General features: G+C 44.0%; 1 protein-coding gene across 15 annotated transcripts in view; it reads right to left on the bottom strand.

Annotated features, from left to right (window-relative positions):
- The window catches only part of PPP4R1 (protein phosphatase 4 regulatory subunit 1), a 98,845-nt gene that overhangs the window by 34,394 nt on the left and 36,667 nt on the right, over nucleotides 1–27,784 (bottom strand). For 10 of the 15 annotated variants that reach the window (XM_005282652.5, XM_005282653.5, XM_065582042.1 and 7 more), the window contains 3 exons: nucleotides 26,415–26,521; nucleotides 10,016–10,158; nucleotides 1,387–1,533 (listed from right to left, as the gene is read on the bottom strand). In XM_005282652.5, coding sequence (XP_005282709.2) covers nucleotides 1,387–1,533; nucleotides 10,016–10,158; nucleotides 26,415–26,521 — 397 coding nt within the window. The remainder of the gene's footprint in view (nucleotides 1–1,386; nucleotides 1,534–10,015; nucleotides 10,159–26,414; nucleotides 26,522–27,784) is intronic. The other 5 variants (XM_042843260.2, XM_065582043.1, XM_065582044.1 and 2 more) reach the window with 1 other exon arrangement.

Genomic DNA, 27,784 nt, shown 5'->3' with positions numbered 1-27,784 from the left:
AGGACGTATTTCTTCACATAATGCACAGTCAGTCTGTGGAACTCTTTGCCAGAGGATGTTGTGAAGGCCAAGACTATAACGGGGTTCAAAAAAGAACTAGATAAGTTCATGGAGGATAACTCCATTAATGGCTAATAGCCAGGATAGGCAGGGATGGTGTCCCTAGCCTCTGTTTGCCAGAAGCCGGGAATGGGCGACAGGGGATGGATCACTTGATGATTATCTGTTCTGTTCGTTCCCTCTAGGGCACCTGGCATTGGCCACGGTCGGAAGAGGGGATACTGGGCTAGATGGACCTTTGGTCTGACCCAGTATGGCTGTTCTTATAGTGTAAAAAGAAAATCTAGAATAAATAGAGTGGTTTACAATGCATTTGACAGAAGTTGAGGATTTTCACCACATTTGGCATTATACTATTATAAATTAACTCGTTAAATGGTTTAGTTAAATGATTATACATGTTTTTGAAGAATAAAAATTAATCTATGAGGACTGTTTATTAAATTTGTACCGGTTTAAACCACTGAGTTGCTCAACTTAGTCTATTCATTACTCTAAATTCCATCTGAAAAAATTCATTCAAGTTTATCTGAATGAGCACTATATTCAGAGATGCTGGTGGTGATAAAAGGGAAAACAAGCCCACAAATTAAATGTCAACACAATTCATGTACCAAGAATTCTCTACTAAATAAAAAGCAACAGAGGGTCCTGTGGCACCTTTGAGACTAACAGAAGTACTGGGAGCATAAGCTTTCGTGGGTAAGAACCTCACTTCTTCAGATGCAAGGAATAAATAAAGGAAACACAGTACAAAAAAATCAAGTGCCAATGGCCATAAAAGGAGGCTCCCAAAATAGAACACACTTTATCAGATAATACAATTAATCTGAGTTTCTTGTCCAGTTGGGTCTCTCTTCTTTTAGGGAATGTACAAGTAATTTATTTCAAACATGACCAATACAGTGCAAAGAATGCTAAGGATTAATTTACTGACAGCCATTTCTCTCTGAGGCACCACAACTGTAAGTGCCTTAGAAATACCGGAGTACTTTTATTATATAATTTTTAACATTAGCTTTAATACACAGGTTAAGGAAAGTGTCTGTACATCTGGGTATAGTGCTTAGATTACACAAAAGTACAAAATCTGGTTTAAAAGTCATATAATACATATAGCACATAATCTGAAATAAATTTATTCACCTAAATTTGGGTTAACAATACAATTTAGATATTAGAATCTAAATACTCAGGTACATCACTCATGAAAAGTTATACAGAGAGTTAGCTGTAGAAAGCAAATATATAGGAATGAGTATGTTACAACACCAAATGTTCACTCAAATCTTAGACCTTAAAGCTCAGTTTCACTGATTTACTCACAGCCACAGCCTCTGTCTTCACATCATCATTGCTGTCTGGCGCAGTCAGTTCTATAAGAACAGGGCATACTTTGGTCTCTACATCATATCTCTCAATAAGTTCTTGCTCCAACAGAACTAGCAATGCTGCTTGACTTGTTTTTCTCACCTATTGTAGGAAAAACAAAATGGAAACGAGTTTACATGAGATAGTTTTTAGATATACACTGGAAGATACACCAACATGCCCTCATAGCCCCTGTCAAGGTTGAGGGCACGTGTTCTTAAATCCTTCTGCAAACTATAACATTAAAAAATAAAGAGTCATGTCCAGGAACACTTATATACTGTAAATTATTGTAATACTACAAATACTGCAAGAGTGTTCCCTCATGTTTCCCAAAAGTCAAAATGGCGATGCAAAATAGGCACAATCAAAGGCTGGTATGGGACATTATCAATAAATAATTAAAGAAGGAGAGCATCATTAATGCCAATCCAAAATAGTTTTATGGAAAGTATTTGTCAAACAAATTCCATTTTTTGAAAGGATTACAAGATTATCAATATAGTTACTTTTCTCAACCCTTTTACCTGTAAGGGGGGAGGGATAGCTCAGTGGTTTGAGCATTGGCCTGCTAAACCCAGGGTTGTGAGTTCAATCCTTGAGGGGGCCACTTGGGGATCTGGGGCAAAATCAGAAGTTGGTCCTGCTAGTGAAGGCAGGGGGCTGGACTCGATGACCTTTCAAGGTCCCTTCCAGTTCTAGGAGATGGAATATCTCCATTAATAATTATTATTATTATGGTCTTCTGATAAGAAAAATGTAGCATTATTCAAAAATCAAGAAGTACATATTAATAGTGTAAAATGGTTGACAGATTTTAAAAAAATAAACGTAAACAGGGAATCATCATCCAATGGACTCATTTCTAGTGGGATCCCACAGGGATCTGTTTTTGGCCGAGTGTTATTCAATATCTTTATTAATGATCTGGAAGAAAATCACTGCTGATAGAATCTGCAGATGGCAAAAATTGGTGGAGTGATAAATCATGGGGAAGGTTGGCTATGCAGATTGATCTGGATTGCTTGGTAAATTGGACTTATTTAACAACACAGTCATAAACATACAGCTAAGGGTAGCATAAAATCCCTCTTTACCCTGTAAATGGTTAATTCCTCTTTTACCTGTAAACGGTTAAGAAGCTCAGATAATCTGAGTGGCACCTGACCAAAAGGAACAATAAGGGGAAAAGTTACTTTCAAATCTGTGGGGGAAAGTTGTTTGTCTGTGTCTCCCGGAGTCAACAAGGAACCAAGGAAGGGAAAATACATCTCCCTAAGCCATATCTAAGCTAAGCATGTAATATTGCAGAAATAGTAAGTAATAGCAAAGAAATGCGTTAGGTTAGTTTTTGTTTTAGCTTGTGAATTTTCCCTGTGCTAAGAGGGAGGCTTATCCCTGTTTTTGTAACTTTAAAGTTTTGCTTAGAGGGGAAATCCTCTGTGTTTTTGAATCTTTTATTATTCTGTAAAGTACTTACCATCCTGATTTTACAGAGGTGATTCTTTTACCTTTTCTTTAAAATTCTTCTTTTAAGAACCCGATTGACTTTTCATTGTTCTTAAGATCCACGGGTTTGGGTCTGTGTTCACCTGTACCAACTGGTGAGGATATTATTCTCAAGCCTTCCCCAGGAAAGGGGGTGCAGGGCTTGGGGGAATATTTTGGGGAATAGGACTCCAAGTGGCCCTTTCCCTGATTCTTTGTCTAAATCACTTGGTGGTGGCAGCATACTGTTCAAGGCAAGGTAAAATTTTGTGCCTTGGGAAATTTTTTAACCTAAGCTGGTAAAAATAAGCATAGGGGGTCTTTCATGTGGGTCCCCACATCTGTACCCCAGAGTTCAGAGTGGGGAAGGAACCTTGACAACACACTTTAATGCAAGCAAATTCAAGGATTATATAGCTAGGAACAAAGAATAGAGGCAACAAGAGATGGGGGACTGTACCATGGATTGTAGTGACATTGGAAGGCACTTGGGAGTTAACGTAGATCATCAATTGATCATGAGCTCCCAGTGCACACTGTAGGTAAAAGGGGTAAAAAAAGTCCTTGGATGTATAAGCAGAAGAAAAAATGGTTATCTACCTCCCGTAACTTGTTCTTCGAGATGTGTTGCTCATGCCATTCCAATAGATGTGTGTGTGCACCGCGTGCACAGTCATCAGAAGGTTTTTTCCCTAGCGGTACCCACTGGGTTGGCTGTGAAGCCCCCTGGAGTGGCGGTGTATATAGAACACTGCCAACCTGCTGCCTACTCAGTTCCTTCTTGCCAGAAGACTCCAATAGAGGGGAGGCAGGTGGGATCTGGAATGGACATGAGCAACACATCTTGAAGAACAGTTACGAGAGGTAGGAAATGTTTTTTTCTTCGAGTGCTTGCTCATGTCCATTCCAATAGGTGACACTCAAGCAGTTCTCTGGAGGAGGGGGTGGAGTTCACCTGGTTGCTGACTGTAGGACTGCCCTGCCCAATGCTATGTCATCCCTCGCTTGTTTGGTGATGGCTAATGCGACATGAAGGTGTAGATGGAAGACCACGTTGCCACCTTGCATATGTCTTGAACAGGGACGTGTGCAAGGAAAGCTGCGGCTGAAGCCTGAGCTCTTGTGGAGTGCGCCATCAACGGTGGGGGCGGAACTTTGGCCAGGTCGTAGCACATTCTAATGCAGGACGTGATCCACGATGAAATGTGCTGGGATGAGATGGGAAGCCCTCTCATCCTCTCGCTGATTGCAATGAAGAGCTGTGGTGACTTACTAAATGGCTTTGTGCATTCAATGTAGAAGGCTAGGACATGCCTGACGTCCAGGGAATGGAGTATCTGCTCTCTGCCAGTGGCATTAGACTTAGGGAAGACGACCAGTAAAAATATGTCCTGATTCACATGAAACCAGAAGACCACCTTGGGTAGAAACACAGGACGCAGCTGAACCTTGTCTTTGTCTTTAGGGGTGCTCGGAGGTAAGCGCTTTGAGCTCAGAAACCCTTCTGTCCAATACTATAGTCACCAGAAAGGCAACCTCCCAAGAGAGGCAGGAGAGAGGGCAGTGGCCATGGGCTCAAATGGAGTGGCCATGAGCCTGGACTAGACTAGGCTGAGGTCCCACTGAGGAACGGGCTGCCGCACGTGGGAGTAAAGCCCATCGAAGCCCTTGAGGGATTGGCCCACCATGGGGTTTCCAAAGACTGATCTACCCGCTGCCCACGGGTGGAAGGCCGAGATGGTGGCCAGGTGCACTTTTATAGATGATATTGCCAGCCCTTGTTGCTTCAGGTCCAATAAGTAGTCCAAAACGAGGGGAATTGGCACTTGCTGCAGTGGGATACCCTTCTGCAGGGACCAAATAGAAAACCGCTTCCACTTTGCCAGATATGTGGCTCGGGTGGAACATTTCCTACTTCCCAGGAGAACGTGTCTCACTGAGTCCGAACACTGGAGATGCAACGGGTTCAACCATGGAGTTTCCACGCCGTGAGGTGGAGGGACTCCAGGTTGGGGTGCTGGAGCTTACCATGGTCCTGAGTGACGAGGTCCCGGCATAAGGGAAGGGTTACTGGTCTGTCGACCAATAGGCTTAACAGTATGGTGAACCAGTGTTGGCGGGGCCACACCGGCACTATGAGGATCAACGAAGCCCTGTCCTGGCAGACCTTGAGGAGGACTCTGTGTATGAGAGGGGAGGGCGGGAACACATAGAGCATGTGACTCGTCCATGTGAAGTGAAAAGCGTCCCTGATGGAGCCTGGGCTGTGGTTCAGAAAGGAGCAAAATCACTGGCATTTCCTGTTGCTCCGTGTCGCGAACAGGTCTATGTGGAAAAAGCCCCACTTCTGAAAAATTGAAAGGGCGATGTCTGGCTTGAGGGATCATTCATGACTGAGGAATGAGCGGCTGAGCCAGTCAGATAGCTTGTTCTGCGCCCCCGGGAGGTAAGACGCTTGTATATGTATCGAGTTGGCGATGCAAAATTCCCAGGACACTTGGGTTTCCTGGCAGAGGGGAGAGGAGCGAACACCACCCTGTTTGTTTATATAAAACATCGCCGTGGTGTTGTCTGTAAGCACTGCCACACATCTGCCTCGAAGGTGGTTCTGGAATGCTTGGCATGCCAGAGGGACCACCCTCAACTCCCGCACGTTGATGTGCGGTGATAGTTCTGCCTGCGACCTTAGGCCTTGAGTTCTGATACTGCCTACATGCGCCCCCCACCCCAGCGCCGAGGAGTCAGTGACAAGCAACATGGGGGGTTGCGGTTTGGCAAAGGGAACTCCCGCACAGACCACTTGTGGCCGTAACCACCAGAATAGAGATTCGAGAATGGGAGAGGGAAGGGTAACTATCCTGTCCGGTGGGTCTCGCCTGGGTCTGTACACTTGGGCCAACCACACCTGGAGGGATCTGAGATGTAGTCTGGTGTGCTGGATCACATACGTGCACATCGCCATATGCCCCAGCAGCTTCATACAGTTTCTGGCCATTGTTGTGTGGAACTGGCGGAGGTTCTCGATGTCCCTGAGAGCTTGGAAGTGCGGCTCGGGCAGGTATGCCCTGGCTTGCGCAGAGTCCAAGAGAACCCCTATGAACTCTATTCTCTGTGTAGGGACCAGCGTGGATTTGGGCACGTTTAGTATGAGGCCCAGCCTGAGGAACGTGGTGCAGGCCAGGGCCACATGCACCTCCACTTGTGCTTGCGACTTGGCCTTGATGAGCCACTCGTCCAGGTACGGGAATACTTGTACCTGATGTTTGCAGAGGAAGGCTGCCACAACTGCCATGCACTTCATGAACACCCTGGGGCCGTCGAGAGCCCAAACATGAGCACCGTGAACTGGTAGTGCTGGCTGCTGGCCACAAAGCGAAGAAACTGTCTGTGGGCCGGGATAACGGAAATATGGAAGTAAGCATCTTGCATGTCGAGGATGGCGTACCAGTCCCCCGGATCCAGGGAAAGAATGATAGAAGCTAGGGAGACCATGTGAAACCTGGGTTTCTTGATGAATGCATTGAGGTCTCGCAGATCCAGAATAATTCGCAATCCACCTTTCGCCTTGGAGATAACGAAATATTGGGAGTAAAATCCCTTGCCCCTGAACTCCTGAGGAACTTCCTCTATCGCCCCCAGAGCGAGTAGCGATTGCACCTCCTGGAGAAGGAGTTGCTCATGAGATGGGTCCCTGACGAGGGACAGGGAAGGTGGGTGGAAAGGCGGGAAGGAAAAGAACAGGATAGAATATCCCACCCCTACCGTGTTCAGAACCCAGGGATCTGTTGTGATCTGGGACCAAGCACGGTAGAAGAGGGCTAGCTGGTTCACAAAGGGAGGGTAAGGATCTGGATTGAATCCTGGTGCTCCATCCTCGGGCACAACTTCAAAAGTTAGGTTTCGGCCCCGAGGGCTGTTTGGACAAGCCCTGGCCTTGGTGCCTGCGACTGGCGCCTCCTATTATTCCTGCCTCTTCTCTTGACTGAGTCCTACCTCGGGGGTCTGGAGTAGAAGCCAGAGGGGAGCTGGGGTGTGAAGGACTTCCTCTGGGGTGTGGATCCCCAGCGACTTCAATGTTGCCCTCGAGTCTGTCAGACTGTGCAAGTGGGAGTCCGTGTTCTCGGCAAACAAGCCCGCACGGTCAAAGGGTAGGTCCTGAATGGTGTTCTGGATCTCCGGGGGTATGCCCGAAATCTGTAACCAGGAGCTCTGTCTCATGGTGATTGCTGTGGCCATGGTCCAAGCCACAGAGTCATCTGAATCTAGGGCGGCCTGGAAGGAGGTCCTTGATGCCACCTTGCCCTCGGCAAGAAGCGCCATGAACTCCATGCGTGAGTCTGACAGGAGCAATTGCTGGAACTTAGCTAACGCTCTCCAGTAATTGAAGGCGTAGTGGCTGAGCACTGCTTGCTGATTAGTAACACGAAGCTGGAGCACCCCGGTCAAGTCGACTTTACAGCTGAAAAGGTCCAGCTTCTTAGCATCCCATGACTTTGGCGCAGGAACCGGATGACCTTGTCGCTCTTTGTGGTTCGCTGCATCCACCGCTAATGTTCCAGACTGAGGGTGGGTAAAAAGGTTTTCGTACCCCTTCTGTGGCATAAAATACCTCCTTTCCACTCCTTTGGCCATGGGAGGCATGGAGGCCGGGGTCTGCCATAGCACCTTTGTGGTGTTTTGTATGGTCTTTATAAGGGGCAAGAGAAGGCTGGAGGCTGGCTTGGGTATGTATGTCCTATTTGGGGTGGACTGTGGCGCTGGTACCACATGGGGTGCTGGCCTGAGAGTTGCACCCACTTGCAAAGACTCAGGGTCCTTGTCACGTGGGGGGTCTTCAGGTGCTGTGGGAGTATGGCATGGCACCGATGTGGCTGAAGGAGAACGGGGCACAGACACCACGGACGCAGCCCATGAGCCTGATGGTAGGCCCAAGGAGTCCAAAAAGGCCACTGTACCAGCCCCTGCCACTGTGGGGGCCAGGATACCACGGGTGCCAGCACATCCCGTGATCTACAGTGCCGGGACCGAGACCTGTACCGACTATGTCGGGAGATCGATGACCCATTAACGGAGTCCGACAAATAGCCTGTGCCAGACGATGGAGAGGCAAAGCCCGATGGTGCAGGGAACGTTACCGCGATGCCGGGGAGCAGCGCCGTAGCATCTTTGGCTTGCCCCGTCAGTGCCGCAAACTGCGCCATCGCTGGTGCCAGGCCTTGCTCCGCCGCCTGGACCGGTGCCGGTGCTCGCGCCTGCAGGGCCAAGGACTGTGCCATCATGGCAATAAGGTCCCACATGGCCTCAAAAGTATCTGGCGTGGACGGGAGATCAATCTCATCCTCCAATTCCTCCCGAGTTGGAGGAGTCCACAAGCACCTGAATTGATGGAACCCTTGTCAGGGCTAGAATCGATGGTCTGAGGGCCAGCCTGTGACAAAGGAGACACCCCGCTGGGATCCCTGTGCTGTTTCCTGACAGGGGACCGACCCCTGTCTGCCTTTTTCTTCTTATGCGGCACCGGGGACTGAGAGCGGTGCCGCGTGCTCAAACCCGCTTTGTGAGCCAGGGAGCAGTGTCTATGCTCCCTGGAGTAGTCTTTTTTCCGATGCCGAGGAATCCTGCATCGATGATGCCAGTGCTGCTTCTGGTGCCAGCTGAGGGCGAAGAGCCACCTCCATTAAAAGGAGCTTGAGGTGATAGTCCTGCTCCCTCTTTGTCCTAGGTCTAAAGCTCCTGCAAATGGAGCACTTATCTGTTTGATGGCTCTCACCCTGGCATTTAAGGCAGGACACATACGGACTGCCCTTGGACATAGGCTTCCCGCAGCGTTCGCAGGACTTAAATCCCTCAGATGGAGGCATACACCGGTCAGGGGAGCTAGGGAGGTGGGGGAAAACCTCCCGCAAGAGGCTAACTACAACTTTCAAGAACTATTTACAACTAAATAAACAGTAACCACTAGGTAGGCACTTGCGAAGCAAGAGACTGAAGGAAGCTCCAACAACCATCACTGGCGGTAAGAAGGAACTGAGGTGGCGGGTAGGCAGTGTCCTATATACACCACCATGAGGGGACCAATCCAGGGGGCTCCACAGACGACCCGACGGGTACTGCTAGGGGAAAAACCTTCAGACGATTGTGCACGCCGCATGCGCACACACCTATTGGAATGGACACGAGAAAGCACTCGAAGATGAATATCAAGTAATAGGGACGTGATATTACCTCTGTATATGGCATTAGTGAGACTATAACCAGAATACTGTGTCTAGTTTTAGTATTTACACATCTAAAATTATGTTGAAAAATTGGAAAGGGTTCAAAAAAGATCTACAAGAATGATTTGAGGTCTGGATAACATGCCTTACAGTGACAGACTATAAGAAACTAGACTGACCTTCTTGAAAGAAGGTGAAGAGCTGGTTTGATCACAGTGTGCAAGTGCCTACATAGAAAAGAGATTCAGCTCTTTAATCTAACAGAAAGGGGCATAATGAAGTTCAATGATGGGAAGATGAAGCTGGACAAATTCAGACTAGAAAAAAGGCCCAAATTTTTAACAGTGAGGTTAATTAACCACTGGAAGAACTTACTTAAAAACATGGTGGATGCTTCATCCTTTGAAGTCTTTACATCTAGACTAGATACCTTTCCAAAACTTATGCTAAAACTCAAACAAAAGCTATGGGCATAAGACACAAATAACTGGGTGAGGTTCTACAGCCTGTTAGATGAGAAATTAAAGATGATCATTATGATCCCTTCTGGCCTTAAATTCGATGAATTAAAATTAAAAATTTGTTTTATTTCTTTCTTCCTTACAAGGAATGTATAATATGTAAGACTATAAAAGGATAGTGTTGTTTTGGTAGTGGTGCTTTAGCATTACGTAAGGGAAACCACAAATGCCTAAGACCAGCTCAGATCCTATTATAAAAAATATCAAACTAATTTTTCACAGAAGTTCAGACTTAGATTTATTTCTTGTTGCTCTAAACCTTATTTGCTTGGTATAAAATGTTTGCATTATCCTATTTGAGAAAGTGTATTATCCATTCAATTTTAGAACATAACACTGTTTATAAATGACTCTTACCTGGTTATTCTGGTCTGCAAGGTATCTCACCACAATAGGCAATAAGTATTTGGAAAAAGCATATGGTATTGAAGGCCTGTTTTCTTGACAAAACACAGCGATATGAGGCACCTGTTCCATCAGTTCTGCTCGCACAGTTGGCTCTGTAAGAATGTCAAAATAATATAAAATAAAATAAAAAAGGCATTGTATCTGCAATAATATTAAACTCTTTTTACAATGCTGTCCAGGTGAATCACATCCTAATGTATTTATGCTAAAAACAGTTTGATAAGGTAACCACCACCCTTTTACAACCCAGGGTGCAGATATTGGTTGCATCACAGAACCTGCTGACAATCTGGGCCCAGTTTTTTTACTGCAAGGTGGCAAGAGAAAGAGAAGAAGGAAGCCCCCCAAGGCCACCCACTAAGTGCAGAAGAAGCTGTTTGCTATGGCATAGAAACAGACAGATCAGGCCATGATGCAGTTTCAGGACTCAAAATAGGGAGAACAGTTTGGGCACCAAACAAAATTTCAGCAGCTTCTACAGCCTTTGTGGGTGCAGTTAACCAAACAATAAAATCCAGACCAGAGGATTCCATATCTGAGTGAGAGAAGCCAAATGACAGGATCCTAAGGGAACATACTGTTGATGAGTGGGGAAAGAGTGACAAGATACAGTATAACTGGGGCAAATACCTACCGTATATACTCAATCATAAGCCGGTTCATTTATAAGCCGACCCCCCACCCCAGATGGATAAGTAAAAATGGAAATTTTTTATAACCCGTTCATAAGCCGACCCTATAATTCAGGGGTCAGCAAACTTTGGCTCCCGGACCATCAGGATAAGCTGCTGGAGGGCTGAGATGGTTTGTTTACCTCAAGCTTCCGCAGGCACGGAGGTAAACAAAGTGTCCCGGCGCGCCAGCTGCTTACCCTGACGAGCCGGGACAGCAACCGGCGGGGAAATTTTTCTGGGGGGAGAAGCTGGGAGTCAGAGGAGTAACCCCTGTGACCACTCCCTACATGACCCCACCCATAGCCCGGGACACCCACACTCTCCCCATTCCATCCCCTTCCCACCTTATCTGGGGAGGATGTCTCTGACCTGGCTGGAGCTGCTCCGGCAGGCTGGGCAGCGCAGCCGCAGCCTGCTCCGGCGGGCCAGACCAGGCGGCGCTACTGCAGCATGTTCTAGTGGGCTGGGCCGGGTGGCCACAGCCACAGCCTGCTCTGGGGGGCAGGGCTGAGCAGCACGGCTGCAACTGGCCAGCCCCGGAGCTGCAGCTGCTTTGGAGCTGGGGGAAGAGCAGCATGGCCAGAAGTGGAGAGACTCTGGCCCCGCCTCTTCCCTTCTGTCTCTGCTGGCTGTGCTGCCTCTCCTGACTCCCCCTGTTGGGGGGAGAGGCTGTGTCCCACCTCTCCCTCTCTATACCTGTTCATAAGCCGACCGTCTCTGGTGCTTCCCTTTTTTACTAAAAAAATTCGGCTTATGAACGAGTATATATAATTCTTGAAAAAAACTGAAATTGCATTAGCAGAGTTTCCAAATAAATCCCACCTGCACACTCACCCCTTTAGAGCTTATATTTTCCTGTTTACTCAAAGAAGAAATAGAACAGTGAGAAAAATAGATAAGCAGCATTTCCATCATTCAGAATACACACACAGACCATAGACGTAAATATGCAAAGAGACATTTAAAACTAGGAATGTAAAATTCCACATTTTCACTCCAATGGATGCCTAATAAGAACTTCCTCAAGTCATCAGATAGCAGTTATGATTCTCAGGTACACAGTGGCATCAAAATTGCATGCCAGCTAACAACAATTCTGATCAGATCACATCAGTAACACCCGTACTGTTACCAAAATAAAATAGATGCCAAAGCACAGCAGAGTAAGCCATAACATGCAAAAACTTGAAGGGATCCTGATTTCTTGATACCTAGCTTCTCATTTCTTTGGTAATGTGACACTCTGATATACAGTAACTCCTCACTTAAAGTCATCCCAGTTAACATTGTTACGTTGCTGATCAATTAAAGAACATGCTCATTTAAAGTTGCACAATGCTCCCTTATAAGGTTGTTTGGCAGCTGCCTGCTTCGTCCACTGCTTGCAGAAAGAGCTCCCCGTTGGAGCTAGCTGCTGGGGACTTGGAACCAGAGTGGACCAGCAGCTCCCCGCTCAGCGACCTGCTCCCCTAAGTTCCATGTGTGGCAGCAGCCCAACAGGCTATCAATTGCCGGCAGTCCAGCTGTCCCTCCCCCCACTGCTGTGTGCTGCTCCTGCCCTCTACAAGGAAGCACGAATGGAGGGGAGGGGAGACAGCATAGCAGACAGACACAGACACACCTTGTGTGTGGTGGGGGGAGGGGGAAGGAGAGGCACACTGCCCCTTTAAGTAAGCTGACCCACCCTTAAGTGCATTGTCTTTTTAAGTGGATCAGGAAGTTGAGACAGCAGCTGCTGCCCCAAGCTCTCTCATCCGTGTCCCCACCCTGCTCTATATGGAGAAGGGGTAAGCAGGGTGTAGAAGCAGGGAGGATGGGGACACCCTGACATTAGACCCCCTTTTTCCCGCCCCCGCACAGCAAGTAGGAGGCTCGGGGAGCAGCTCCAAGGCAGAGGGCAGGAGCAGCACATGGCAGTGGGGGGAGGGACAGCTGAACTTCTGGCAATTGATAGCCTGCTGGGCAGCTGCTGCACAGGGAACTTAGGGGAGCAGGGAGCTGATGGGGGAGTGCCGGTCCACCCTGGTTACAAGCTCCCACCAGCTAGCTGCAAGGGCATTGCACAACTTTAAATGAGCATGTTCCCTAATTGATCAGCAACGTAACAACGAAACAACGTTAACCAGCCTTTAAGTGAGGAGTTACTGTATAGTGTGTGAACTAGAATGGGAAAGAGATATTTTACCTCCTCAAAGCAAGTGACAGAACAGATCTTATGCCAAGGTGACTCCTCTCCACACCAGGCCAAAAACCAGAGCACTGTAAAAGCTTCACATTTACACTGTCATTCTTGCTTCACACATTCATTTGATTAGTAATATCAAAATATCGGTGCATGAACCCCTGCAATTCCATAATACTGGGTGGATAGGGAGGAATTGTTTTGGGGGAAGTGGACAAAACTCCTACGGCGACACACTTGCCACCAAGATGACTCACTCAAGTTATTTGGGAGAGAAAGGAAAACCTGATTGGCTGTGAATTGAACACATCTCAGATGAGACCCTGCTCAACAGAGCATCTAGTAGTGATCACACGATCACAGCAGCTCCTTTTGGAATTTTAATTTTGGCAACAATTACTAACATTTTTTCTAAAATTCTGTTTGTATTTAATAGTTATTCATTCTATTTTTCATTTATTGTATATTTGCATAATATTTAATAATTTCATGACTATTAATTCATTTTTTGTGGAGGAAGTGGGACACTACTTGAGTTAATCTGAATATCTTCATAAACTGGATTCACATATCTCTGAAGATATATGGATCAAATTCAAATTGGGTATTTTGTACATCCTCAATTTTAATAGACAGTGGGACATTACTGAATCCCAATACTCCATTTGCCCAGAAAACAACCTATTTCAGACCTAACCACTGGATAAATCTGCCTCTCCAGAATTTTTCAACACCTGTAGCTGCTGTTAGAGAATAGATTTGTTACAACCATACATAATGAAAAGACAATACCTTCAAATTACAGTAATTTTGAGGATTAAAAGTCTTTGTGTAATATTCTTTCATAGGTGTATATTCTACCATTTGTTCCTTATTGGAAATTCACACATGAACTTTTCAGGTAAAGTCTATATGGCACTAACTTTCCTCATTTTGTTGAGCACATTCACTGTAAATCTTATTACAGAACATATAGCAATCATCAAAACAGAGTGGTTGTGAAAAGAAGTCCTTATTCTAAGAGGGAGAATATTATTTATTCTTAGTACTGACTAACTGCATGCTGCAATTAAACCTGAGTGAGCAAGACAAATTTTGCTATTTGCACTACTATATCCAGTGGTGGATAGAGCAAATCTAATGCTGCAGGGGGTAGCCGTGTTAGTCTGTATCTACAAAAACAACAAGGAGTCTGGTGGCACCTTAAAGACTAACAGATTTATTTGGGCATAAGCTTTCGTGGGTAAAAACCTCACTTCTTCAGATGCATCTGAAGTGAGGTTTTTACCCACGAAAGCTTATGCCCAAATAAATTTATTAGTCTTTAAGGAGCCACCAGACTCCTTGTTGTTAATGCTGCATAGTTTCTAGATTAGAAGCAATGGTTCTGAGTGATAAAATAATAAAATTTCTGCCTAGCAGTTCCATTTCTTCATATTACACATTTTAAATTTATTTAGAAGCTAGGAAGAATGCACAAAAGTATTTTCTAAGAGTTCGTTTTTTGTAAGCCACTAAGAAAGTCCCAAAATAATCAAGTTAGTGGCTGTTTTGACTATTTACAGTGAAGACAGACAAGTGCAAATGAACAGTCTTGGGCTGTTTCTCTTCAAAAGACATTACTAAGCACTTGTATGAGAGAAACATAAAATGTCTTTAAAAAGAAGATTCTCTTCTTCTACAAGTACAAATCGAAAAACTATACAATCAAACAAATGTCTAAAAATAAGACCCTAAAAATCCTTTCAATGTATTAAATCTGAACTTTCATCAGAACTGACGTAGTGAACATTAAGCTTTTTTTTAATCTGGTAGACTCCAGTTTACTGATTGAATGCACATTTTTGGCAGTACAAACAATGTCAGTGAGCCAAGCAGCCATTAAGAAGGAGGAAGAGAAACTGAGCAGCCAAAGAGACTATTCATTTCAACACATTATATTAAACACAACAAAAATGTTTAAATAATTTAAAATTTATAATTAAAAAATTCCAGTATATGTAAATTGTAAAGTTTATAGAGTAGCATTATAGTCACAGCTGATAGCACCAGCTACTATTGATGTTGCCTGATACTTCTCAATAAGACAACCCTGTTTTTCAGTTGCTTATAAAACTTTGCCAAACTCTCTGAGATGAAATTATACACTTCGGGTGTCTGCCTCAGGGTGAATATTTTTGGAAAATTTTAGCCAAAACTGTTCAACTGTTTCCAAGTTTGAGAAAAATACATTGTTAGTACCTATGTTAAAAATTCTGGCCCCTCTTCTTTGAAAAGTTCTTGCTTCCCCATGCTTTGGGGTAGGGACTTCACATTTGGCAGGGGAGGGGCCTTTGTATCAGTGGTGTGCCTTTTGCCATCCCTATGAAAATCCATGCTAAATTATGAGCCTTTGAGAAATCTCAGTTTGCACATGCTCAGTACAGACATGAGATTTTTAGTTGCTAAAAATGAAAGATTACACGTTCACCAAGCTTGCTCAGTGCCTCTCATAGCTCCTAGCACTGACCAGACTGTGACTGAACATGTTCCAGCCTACTGCTGATCAGACCGTGCTTGCACAATCCCCACAGAGCAATTGACCATGCTCCTGCCCAGGACTACGGGGGAGTCGTCACACTTTCCCTATAATAACTACTCTGAGTCAGAATGGAGCCAGCCATGGGAACTGAGAGCAGGGAGCCTGTCCTTCCTGTGCTCTCAACGGCTACCCTACTGGCACCCATGCAGCATGGAAGACGCTGATTCAAATGCAGGACAAAAGCCAGAATAGTAGAAAGGGAAAGGGCTAAATTGGGACAAGGAGTTTGCTGAAACTGGGACTCAGGAGGTGGGGAGGAAAAACTGACTAGGAGTTGGAAGAACTGGAACCGGAACCAGTTCGGAAAAGGGGGGGGGGGGTGGAGGTGGAATTTTTTTTTTTTTTTTCCCCTCATAGGGCCACAGACTCATTCAGTGCACAGGAAGATTCTGCTCTGAAGAAGAATCAGAGTTGTCTAGTATAGAAGACTTGTCTATTGGATCCATGCCTCGTTTGTTGCAGAAGATGGGAAGTGCGTAGTGAATACAGTAGATCGCAGGCAGAGAAAGTATGATCTCATGGTTAAGACAGTTGAATGACATCTTGGGAAACTGGATTCTATCCTGCCTCTGCTACAGAATTTCTATGTGATGTTATGCAAGTCACTTAAACCAAAAATATTCACAGCTTGCCACTAACTGAGTGTTCTTCATTTTGTGGGGGCCCAGCACAAGATCTGCAGAATTGCTGAGCACTCACAGCTGCAACTGAAGTCAATGGGAACTACATTTTCAATATATAAAGTGCTAAATAATGCTAATTATTCTGAAAAATATGGTCCTATTGGTCACCAAAAATGTTTGGATACTTAATCTCTTCATGCCTCAGCACCCCATCTGTAAAATAGGACCTGATACCATGCCCTAACCTCACCAGGATATTGTGAAAATAAGTTCATTAATATCTGTGAAGCACTCGGAGATTATAGCTATAAAAGCCATAGATAAACGAATGATGAAACTAAAAATTCTGTATTCAGAGCACGGTTTTAATAGCCACACACTGATAAAGCAAAATATTGAAAATCTTCTAATTAAGTTAGCACCACTTTATTCCATGCTCTGAATGAGACAAGGATTCTGTAGAAACTATAGTATGTGATCATGTAATTAAACACTGTATCAAGATGTCCATGCACAAGGGGGACAAAATAAGGTTGCTCGGGCAGCCTTAATTCTGGCATTTCCTAATTTCAGAGAGCTTGACTTTACAACCTTAATAATGCTCTTTTAATGTAGTTTTTCATGTAATTAAGTGTATACATTTAACAGCATAGTTAATAATTCAATATACATCATATATGCAATACTATTGCTGTGCGAGAACCTTAAACTTCCAAGTTCCCTGACGCTCGTGTTTAAGGTCTCAATTCTGCAAAGCACTTAGGCACATGTTTAAGTGCCTTGTTGAAAAGGGACCTAGATCCACAATCTCAATCTTACATTAGTACAGTCTTTTGCATTATATTTCCTAAAAATGTACTAACAAAAATAATGCCAAAGATGAAAAGAGAAAAATATCCAACCCTCCCTCATTCTCTCCACTTTCACTTCTCCACCTCTTCTTCCTACTTAGCTTTGTCCTATGGCAGCCTAAAGATAGATTTCTTTATATCAGAGTAAACTGCAATTGCTATTATTAATTCTATAAAATACAAACTGTAACCAAACAAAAACAAATGGTTTAGTCGTCATCACAAATTACAGATTATGGAGGCATTGGTTAAGGTTATTACTCAATCAGACTGTAAGGTCTTCAGGACAAGAACCATATCTGTGTTTTATGTTTGCACAGGGCTTAGTTCAACGGGCCCAGGCCTCTAAATACAAATAAAGTTGGGTTGAGATTTTTACTTCAAATCAGGATTTAAAATGTCTACTTCAAACTTTAATGATTGCATTTAGACTCCAAATAACACAATACATCTTCAGAAGATGATTACATTTTTCATAACATTTGTTTGGAAAAATCATTTTCTACCTTTGTTGGGGAAACATTTTAAAATGCTCCCTTTTTTAATTTTGTCACCTGAAAGTATATCTTTATGTCCTCTTATAGCAAATTACCACAGACAAGTTTGTAACTTCTCAAACATATACTTTTTCCTAATATCTCATAGACTGGGTACTTTTCAAGCTTTACACTTAAGTCTTTTGTATTCATTTTTCTCATTTATCAAAATTCAATTTAGCTCCACCAAGCTCTCATGTGTTCTGCAGCTGTTTAGTCATGGAACTGTACTCCAGAATTTAAGGTTTTTTTGTTTTTAAGTGGTTTCTAATTCTCCTGGATGTGAACTTGAAAAGATGATTCAAGTGTAAACTGATACAGTTTTGTCCACCCTAGTAACTGCCTGCTAAAATTACAGTAGAACCTCAGAGTTACGAACAGACCAGTCAACCACCTCATTTGGAACTGCAAGTATGCAATCAGGTAGCAGAGACCCAAAAAAAAAAAAAAAAAAAAGGCAAATACAGTACAATACTGAGTTAAATGTAAATACTAACAAAATAAAGGGAAAGCAGCATTTTTCTTCTGCACACTAAAGTTTCAAAATTGTATTAAGGCAATGTTCAACTGTAAACTTTTGAAAGAACAGCCATAATGTTTTGTTCAGAGATACAAACATTGCAGAGTTATGAACAACCTCAATTCCAGAGGTGTTCGTAACTCTGAGGTTCTACTGTACTCTGCAAAGTGTGAATTGCCCCAATCATCTCAATGAGTTGGGAATGTTGACACTGCAATATCCTGCGAATCACACTACATTGCAGAGAACACTGTAAGTCTCATTTTTAAATCTGAATTAACTATTTCGCCATTGATCATTTTAAACATAAACATTAATCTAAAGTACTTATCTCAAAATCCAGAAGTGACTTTCACATCTCCTCATGTGCCAAAAGCCTCAACTGATTTCCCCCCCCACCGAGCGAGCCAAAAAGCACCAGTGTTCCCTGACAACTTTTATAATGGAGTTGGGTATCAACATGTAAATCAATGCACATGCCCAGTGACCTGATACTTGTTCACACAGACTTTAACATTACACATATGCCATCAGGAAACATATCTTAACCTAGCTGAGGTTTAGGTTCCGATTGCATTGTGGTTATGAGGCACTGGATGTGTGTGCACTGTGGTTGTTGATATGTTGCACTGAAAGGGAGTTGTGGAGCTGAGGAGTCTTAGGGTTTGTCTACAAGGGGAAACTGACTGGCATAGCTATCCTAGAATAACTCCCCATGTGGATGTTACTGCGAAAAAAAACAATAACTTTATTCTGGAATAGTGTCCACATGAGCTTATTCCACAATAACTATTTCTCCCATGTAGCTAGATGAAGCCTGAGTGTATTTGGTTATCATGAGGTTTGAGTAGTAATAATGTCTGAGAACTGAAGTTCTTGTCGGTGTTAATGTTGCCACAACTGGTGATTTTCTTTATCTCTGGCGAATGTGTTGAAGAAACTCATTTGAAAACCCTTACACCTCTATGTGTTTTTTGCACAGGATACATTTATTGCTTTGCATGAAAGCTTCTGTTCTTAATTAGATACCATCTTCTGATGAAACACATATCAAACAATACTGGTTTATATGTGTTATGTATTAGAAGGCTGGCTACACAGTGTGGGGAGAAAGACGACACCTCTTGAAAGTACCTTTCTCTGCACAACCGCCACCTGTGTATTGAGCTTCACATTAAGATGCATAAAATTTCCAGCACTGAGAATCACAATGGTGACTTGTCAAGAGCCTGAGGGCAGAATCTAATCTGCATATATATTTATATAGTTTACATGAACTGTGTCAGTTTGTATGATCTCAGGATACAGTTAGAATAATTTAAACAGTAATAAATTTAACCAAATCTTAAAGCTTTATTCCCGTCTCTCCTTCAATCTAGTATACACTCTCTTTCATATACCATTTTCCTCCTCTTTCTTTCTGTTACTCTCTCTCCTCTTCCTTCCAATTCTCTCTCTTAATCCCCACCCTCACTCACTTCCCCCTCCCTTTCATCTGTCCTTCTATCCCACACAGACTTTGCTAGGGCTGTGTTCAACAAAAAAAACTGGACTAGGTGAAAGTCTATCACAGCCTGAAGACAGAGCTTGCTCCTCTCTTTTCAGGAGTGCCATCGACGCAGACAAACTCCTTCAGGCTGCCAGCTGTGATGCTTTGCTCTTTCCATATGCCTTGCTAACCAGCCAGGAGTGGACCAAACTAGGGATTAGCAATTCAAGGAGAGAATTTTTGCTAGTAACTGCCAAGTGAGAGGGACTTTTGGCAGAGGGAGGAGATGTTGAAGCAATTAGGGGATGAAGAGGACCTTCTGACAAGTTGAAGATGGAGTGGAAGGGTGTGGAACTGCTGGCAGCTGGGATGGGGACACATAAGCACTTCAGTTATTCCAAAATCTTAGGGACAATGTGAGCTGCAGACTAAAAGAAACATTACTAAGCTGTCAGCAGGCTATGAGCCAGTATCTCAAATGTTACTTAAAGTGGGCTTTTCAACATTACTTTTGACATCCATACATGTTTTCAGAACTATTTACTGTCACCCCATAAATCTGCTGAAGAAAAAACTCTGGTAGTCATTTCTGAGTATAGCAATAATATGCACAGTGTGCACATATCCTGGAATCATGGCAAACAAGTTATTTATATTTGGCTTGCCATACGTTACTTGATTAATTATGGTTAAAAGGTATTTTTCATTCTAGGTTTGATTACAGCCTCATAATTAGTCTCATGATAAACTTAACATTTTCCAAAAAACTGATCAAGTAAATTGTATTTGAGACAGATGTATGTAGAAAAGTAACTAGTCTGTCATTCTGGTGACTGTGTTCTAACCACGGCCGGCTCCAAGGTTTTGGCAGCCCCAAGCAGCAAAAAATAAAAGCGCCGCGATAGCGATCTGCGGTGGCAATTCAGCGGGAAGTCCTTTGCTCCGAGCTGGAGTGAGGGACCGTCCGTCGAATTGCCGCCGAATAGCTGGACGTGCCGCCCCTCTCCGGAGTCGCCGCCCCAAGCACCTGCTTGCCAGGCTGGTGGCTGGAGCCAGCCCTAGTTCTAACAATCTCTATGTTTGGTGAAATATATATTTTTCCAGCAGGAGACTTTCTTCTCCAACCCTGCCATTTTCCCCAATAGCCCTTTAGAACGTTTTTTTACATTAGTAGTTTTTATAGTACCCTAAATACACATGGTATTTTCCAAAAATAGATGGACATACAGTCCCTGTCTTACAGATGTTACAAATGAAGGGGACCCAGTGCTACAGGCACTCTGCAAAATTCACAACAACTTCAATGGGAATTGAAACGTTAACTTCAAAAGGGAGTTAATGGCACTCCATGCACACAGAACCTGCAGCATCAGGCTCCATGTTTGCTAAACAAAACACAAGATGCTACAAAAACAATGAGGTAGGGAGGGTATCATGATTACTGATGAGGTAGAGAAGTACAATTATCCCCGTTTTACATATGGCAAAAGGAGACACAAGTGACTTGTCCACGCCCACAAAGGAGACTGTGGCAAAGCTGGGACATTACCCTTGAATCCCAGTCCAGTATCTTCACTGCAAGACTAACTTTCACAAGGGTGAATACATTACACTTGACAAGAGTGTTGGGAGGATAAATCAATTAATGGTTGTAAGGCATTCAGATGCTATGGTGATGGGCTTCACACAAGTACATATGTATACACAAGGCAGATTTGTGTTTGCACATTAACCGCTATTCACTCTTTTTTTTTTGTAAGAACTAAGGGGACAATGAAACTGAAAAGTAGCGAATTCGGAAGAATAAATATTTTTACCACACAAAGTATAATTAGTCTGTGGAACTCTTTACCACAAGTTGTCAGTGAGATCAAGAGCTTAGCAGGATACAAAAAATGAACTAAATGTTTGTGTGTGCAACAATACATTCTGCCATGCACACATACCCTATCCCAATTATGATAGTAAATATTAAAAAAAAAAATAAACAAACAAGAACTTTGGAAGGACAGAAACCCTCAAACTTTGGGACAGACATTAACCTCTAAACTACTGGGGGTTAGGAGGAAACCTTAGGCAGATTAATCCACAACTGTCTACTTCTGGGTTTCCTCCTCTAAAGCAGATGTTACTAGCCACCGTTGGAGACAGGATATTTGACAAGACAGATCACTGGTCTGATCCTCTATAGTAATTTCTGTGTTCTTAGAATAAGAATTTTTTATAATAAAAATCATATTTTTACTCATTATTCTTGTACTCAAATGCAGACACACAACTGAACCATTTTGGTTCAAACTTTAAAAAAAGCTAGAGACCATGACTGGAAAATTTCAGCCCAATAATGGACTTAACATTAGGAGTGTCTGAAGATATGGGTTTGTAATGGAAGTTATTAGACAACCTTAGTATAGGTGTTTCTAGCACTCCAGCTGTAATACCTATATTTTGATTACCAATAGCTAAGGCTACCTTTTAGTCACAGGTATTTTTAATAAAAGTCATGGACAGGTCACAGGCAGTAAACAAAAATTCACGGCCCGTGACCTGTCCATGATTTGTACTATATACCCCTAACTAAAGCTTGGGCTGTGGGTGATCTGGGGAGGGCGGTCCGGGGGTGCCGCGGAGGGGGATGGGTGGGTTGGCCCAGGACCCCTGCTGGTGCTGGGGGGGGGGGGTAAGAGGGGAGAGAACAGGCGGCAGCACGTGACCCCGGACCCCCACTGGTCCTGAGTGGGAGGGTTGGCGGGGCTGGCAGGCTCCCTACCTGGCTCCGCGCAGCTCCTCGGAAGCGGACGGCATGTCCCTGCAGCTCCTAGGAGGAGTGAAGGCCAGAGGGCTCCGTGCACTGCCTCCGCCACGAGCTCCGGCTTCACAGCTTCCATTGGCCAGGAACCACAGCCAATGGGAGCTCAGGGGGCGGCCCTGGTGGCGCCTCTCCCTAGGAGCTACAGGGACATGCCAGCCACTTCCAGGGAACCCTCCCCGCCCTCCCAAGGTAAGCGCTGCCCCACGCTCCAACCCCCAGCCCTGAGTCCCCCACCCAAACTGCTGTTGAGCCCTGAGACTAGCCACACTGGCCGCTACAGAAGTCACAGGGGTCACCAAAAGTCACAGAAATCATCCGTGATGGACACGAAGCCTTATGAATAGCACTGGAGGGGGACTCTCATTCAACTATGCAACATTCAATGCAAGTCCCTGTTTCTGCCTTCAAACTTAATTATACAATATGCCCACAATAAAAAGAACTGCCTCAGTTTCTCATTTGAGCCAGCTGAGAGATGGTGAAAATCAGAAGAAAACCAATCATCATGGTTCAAGTGTGACAGTGATGGAAATCAGCTGTCAAAAAATGAGAAGGTGTCTACATTAGTTTAGTCTGATCTCGCAGCACGTGCTTTTGATACTTGGGCTTGGTTCTGGTGTAATTCTAACAATGGAGCCAGAGTACCACCATATAGAGATTTGAGTCAAACTAAGCAAGTACAAAACACAAATAATTTAAAATTTTCAATTGTTTATAAGTTTTCCAAGCAAGTTTAAAAAATAACCTAAGTCACAAAAATAGCACTTCTTACCATACAAAATTAGTAATTTTATTTAATGCTGCAGTGTAGATTGAAAAGATACAAGTATTCAAACTCTCTTTAACCAGTTTCAACAAGACAGATCTATTTCCATTTGTAACAAGTTTTTCATTTGTTTTAAGATGCACAATGAATGTTCAAATTGACTGTCTTAAAGAAATAGGTTATGGCCTGATATTACATCTGTACCATGCATGAAACTCACAATGAAGTTAATGGCAGTATTATTCACAGAGCAGCTGCAGAATCAGGCCCACAGTATGACAAAACTGGAAACAAATTCTACAGTGCACAAAAAGCTTAAAATGCCGCTTTTGCTGACTAGCCAAATACCAATCCAGACCATAAATACACTACTCTTGCTAAAGGAAACAAAGCAGATTAGAGCTCAGGTCTCAGTACTCAGTCTTTCTTCTACAAACGGATATGTCAAATTGACAGTTATGCATGAAAGCTTTAGGCTGCAGACTTGCTCATTCCTTTTGGTCATCACTATAGCAATAAAGACTGCTGATATTACTGCACCAAAGCATACATAGCTCTGCATGAAGCTATTTTCCCCAGACACACATGTTCTATTTTCACATGTGCTGAGAACCCAAAACTAACAGGAGGTCCTGGGAGATGCTAGTGCTCAGCACAGTTGGAAAAACAAAAATAGGCAAACTGCTGCTATAGATGCATAGATTTAAAAAGCAAAACCTAAGCCAGAAAGTGCCCTAGAAACAATAAATAAATAAATGGAGATATCCTATCTCCTAGAACTGGAAGGGACCTTGAAAGGTCATCGAGTCCAGCCCCCTGCCTTCACTAGCAGGACCAAGTACTGATTTTGCCCCAGATCCCTAAGTGGCCCCCTCAAGGGCTGAACTCACAACCCTGGGTTTAGCAGGCCAATGCTCAAACCACTGAGCTATCCCTCCCCCCGAAACAATGGTTTACCACTATTTTGTATATATTTAAATATATTTTAAAACAACACTGCTATCTTATTTTTACTCAGCATGGCTACTTATCTATCAATAACATTTGCTCATATAAACATAAAAAAACATGCATTATAAATTAATATGGTAGTCCTTGGTAGCACTATTTGCCTTGAAAAGCAATATGTTCTGTGATTCTGGAAGAAAGAAAAGGAGTAAGAGAGATGAAGACCAAAAGCAATTTTCTCCTTATGTTAGATCTATACAGGTTTCTCAAACTCCCACAGCATTCCTGCTATGAAGTATAAATAATGTTTGTGCCTCCTGTGATGTCAGGCCTCTCTTGCTACTGAAGTCATCCTCCTCTCTTGCATCTGAAGAAGTGAGGTTCTTACCCACGAAAGCTTATGCTCCCAGTACTTCTGTTAGTCTCAAAGGTGCCACAGGACCCTCTGTTGCTTTTTACATCCTCCTCTCTGTTACTTCAACAGCAGCATCACCTCTCCAGATGTGAGTATCTCCATAACTTCCTGTTTCTTACTACATCAAATTTAATCTACACATCCTTAGAAAGCCCTACATATATAATTTTACTGCACCTACTTCCCTGCTCTCATTTCTCCTTATTCAACCCCATCCCCTACTCTCTTCCCAGTCCTCTTGCCTCACTATTTCATTTTCTTCCTTCTATTCTTGACTTCACACCTCAAACATCCAAAAGTTTCAATATGTTCCATCAGCAAAGCCCTCTTCCCACCTTCAAATTGCTCCTAAAACCCCTACTACTACAAGAAAAAAAATCCTTCCTTCCACCTCATCAACAATTCTCATGTCCTCCTTTACCTCAGCATTTTGTGGTATCATGTGATTGATTTGACCAACATAGGGCCTGAACCCTGCAAGCCCTCTGCATGTGAAACTCCTATTGAAGCCTATGGGAGTTTTGCACGGAAGGCTTACAGGATTAGTTAGGCTCCCTTCAATTGTCAACTCTTTGGGCTGGTCTACACTGGGGGGGGGGGGGAAGGGGGTTGGGAAGCGATCAAAGATACGCAACTTCAGCTACGCTATTCGTGTAGGTCAGGGGTCTCAAACACGCAGCCCGCGGGCCGACCCACCAAGCTCCTACCCCCCCCCCCCCCCGAGTTATTTTATGTGGCAGCTAAGCTCCCTGCTCCCCAATGTTTGGGGCCGGGTCTCTCCCCCGGCCCTGCCTGCCACCCCCCACGCGTCTCCCCTGAGTGTCCCCTGGCCTCACTTGCTGCCCCCTCACCACCCGCAGCCTGCAGCTCATGCTGACTCCACTCCGCTCTGCCGGCTTCTGGCATCACCTGCTGCCGCAGGGTCCTAGTGCCCACCTCCACTCCAGCACCCAAACTTCATCCCAGAGCCTGCACCCCAGACCCCCTCCCCCACCCAACTCCCTCCCAGAGGGGAGGGGGCAGGTTCTGGGCACCACCAAAATTTCTACAAACCTGCCACCCCTGGAAAAGGCAGAGTGACGGTGCAGCCCTGTGCAGTGGGGGGGCTTTAACAGAAGTAAATATAACTAAGTGCGTGTTTTGTCCTTTGAGTGAGGTGCATTATACAGTTGGTGGTGCTTAGCACTTTCCAGGAGGGAGGGGGGAGGAGCAGGGAGCCGCGCGTTCAGGGGAGGAGGTGGAGAAGAGACGGGGCAGGGGCAGGGCCTCATGGAAGGGGTGGAGTGGGGGCGGGGCCAGGGCCAGTGAGGGGGTGTGTCAGTGATGCGGCCCTCGGGCCAATGCACTAGTTCTTATGTGGCCCTCCTGGTCATCTGAGTTTGATACCCCTGGCGTAGGTGAAGTCGAAGCATCTTAGTTCGACTTACCTGGCCATCCTCATGGCGGCAAGTTGACCGCTGCAGCTCCCCCGTCGACTCCGCTTACTCCTCCTGCCGAGGTGGAGTACGGGGGTCGATTCGGGGATCGATTTATCGCGTCTAGACGAGACGCGATAAATCGATCCCTGATAGATCAATTACTACCCGCCGATCTGGCGGGTAGTGTAGACGTGGCCTTTAGGGCAGAGAATGTGCCTTCATCTACAAATTGCAAAGTATCATGTAAATTTGGGATACCTGATTACATAATATAAACTTTTGTTGAGATCTACTAATGAAAAGCACAATAGATGAGTTACGTATTATTAGTTGTTTTGGTAAAGCACTATTGAGAAAAGCTGCAGGGGAGGGGAAGAAAGTCTCCTTCTGCGAGAAAAAAAAAAATCACAAAATACATTATGGAATTCTTAAGGCCTATTTTAAATATGGAAGGGGAGGGAAAACACACTGATCTAATGTTAAAAGCTTTGATCTTCCTCCATTAGCCCATTATGATCTTTCATACTACATACCTGAATCATCAGCTAATCTGCTGATTCTCTCCAGCACAGCAATACAATCTCTCTCATCATCGCTGACTTCCTTCAAAGTGTCCAGCAAACTTCGAGCCACCATTTGCCTAGTTCATGAGAGAATAAATATCATACAATTTTTGGAAGCAGTAACGTAACTTTTTGATTACTCAATATTTCTTGGTGTGGATGAGTTTTCTAACCAGACCATAAAAATGGATCTAAATAATTTTACATTAATAACTTTAGTTAAAATAATCTTAAAAATACTCTAAGGATTTTTAGAGCTATGCTATATATAAGAACTATTAACATTAATTCAACTTTTTACATTTAATGTTAACAGTCTCTCTCCAATTTACAAGGACAAGGGAAATCAGAGGTGACGTCAGCAACCTGGGATTATTCCCCATCCTCCAGGGGGTGTGGGGGTTGAGAGAGTCAGATTTTCATCCTCAACTCTGAACTCCCCTACTTGGCTGAAGCAAGGTGAGGCGAGACCCTTGCTTTTAAACAGTTTTTGATACAACTACGGGTTATCTCCACTAATGAAAGTATGAGCACTCAGTAAAGACTAACTATAGCCAAATTAAAGATAACCTACCAATGCTGCATTTTGTGAAAAGCCTACACAAAGTCATGTACATGCACCATGAATATAAACACATGTACAGCTCTGTTTATGCTTGAGTAACAGATATGCAGCATTCATGTAAATCAGAACCACCTTACCCACTACTTTTAACTCATGAAATTTTTATAATAAACCCAAAACATCTTGATATTGACCCTACAGACTAGTCTAGAAATTTAAAGGACAAGATCCAAGTTTTAACCAAAATTGTAATTTGTTAGTGACATGGATGGCTCTAAACAGGATGTGTTCAGACAACATAGTTAATGACTGGTTAGTAATCGTAGTCGCTACCAGCTTTCCTCCTTGTAAGCAGCCTACACTGGCATATGATTTTCTTTCTGAAACCAGTTTTGCACTTTTTGGCAGCATAGATGGGATATACACAACTATCCGCAGTTTGGATGGTCCTCTAGCTCTCTATATAGTGAGGCAACCCAGACAACAGTGCGTTGCCCCCACAGGCTGCTGGCTCTTTGTGCCTGTCCTTCAAGCAACCTATCCCATTCCTGACACAGTAATGGATAACCGCCTAGATATTCTCAGAATGGACTGGTACAAACACAGTGACGTAAGTGTGGACAGAAAGTTTGTTGACAAATGGGAGGGCCATGGAAAAATTCAGCTGTGCGGACAAATCAACCACATAATTAAAACTGGATCACATAAGAGTGTCACAGACTGGTTACTAATAAATGGCTGTATTTCTCACATACACAGGGCCTTAGGAACTTTG

Source organism: Chrysemys picta, chromosome 2 (assembly GCF_011386835.1).
Source record: "Chrysemys picta bellii isolate R12L10 chromosome 2, ASM1138683v2, whole genome shotgun sequence".
NCBI classification, from domain to species: Eukaryota; Metazoa; Chordata; order Testudines; family Emydidae; genus Chrysemys; species Chrysemys picta.
Note: the sequence above shows the minus strand (reverse complement) of the source record. Positions and strands in the feature narration are given on the sequence as shown.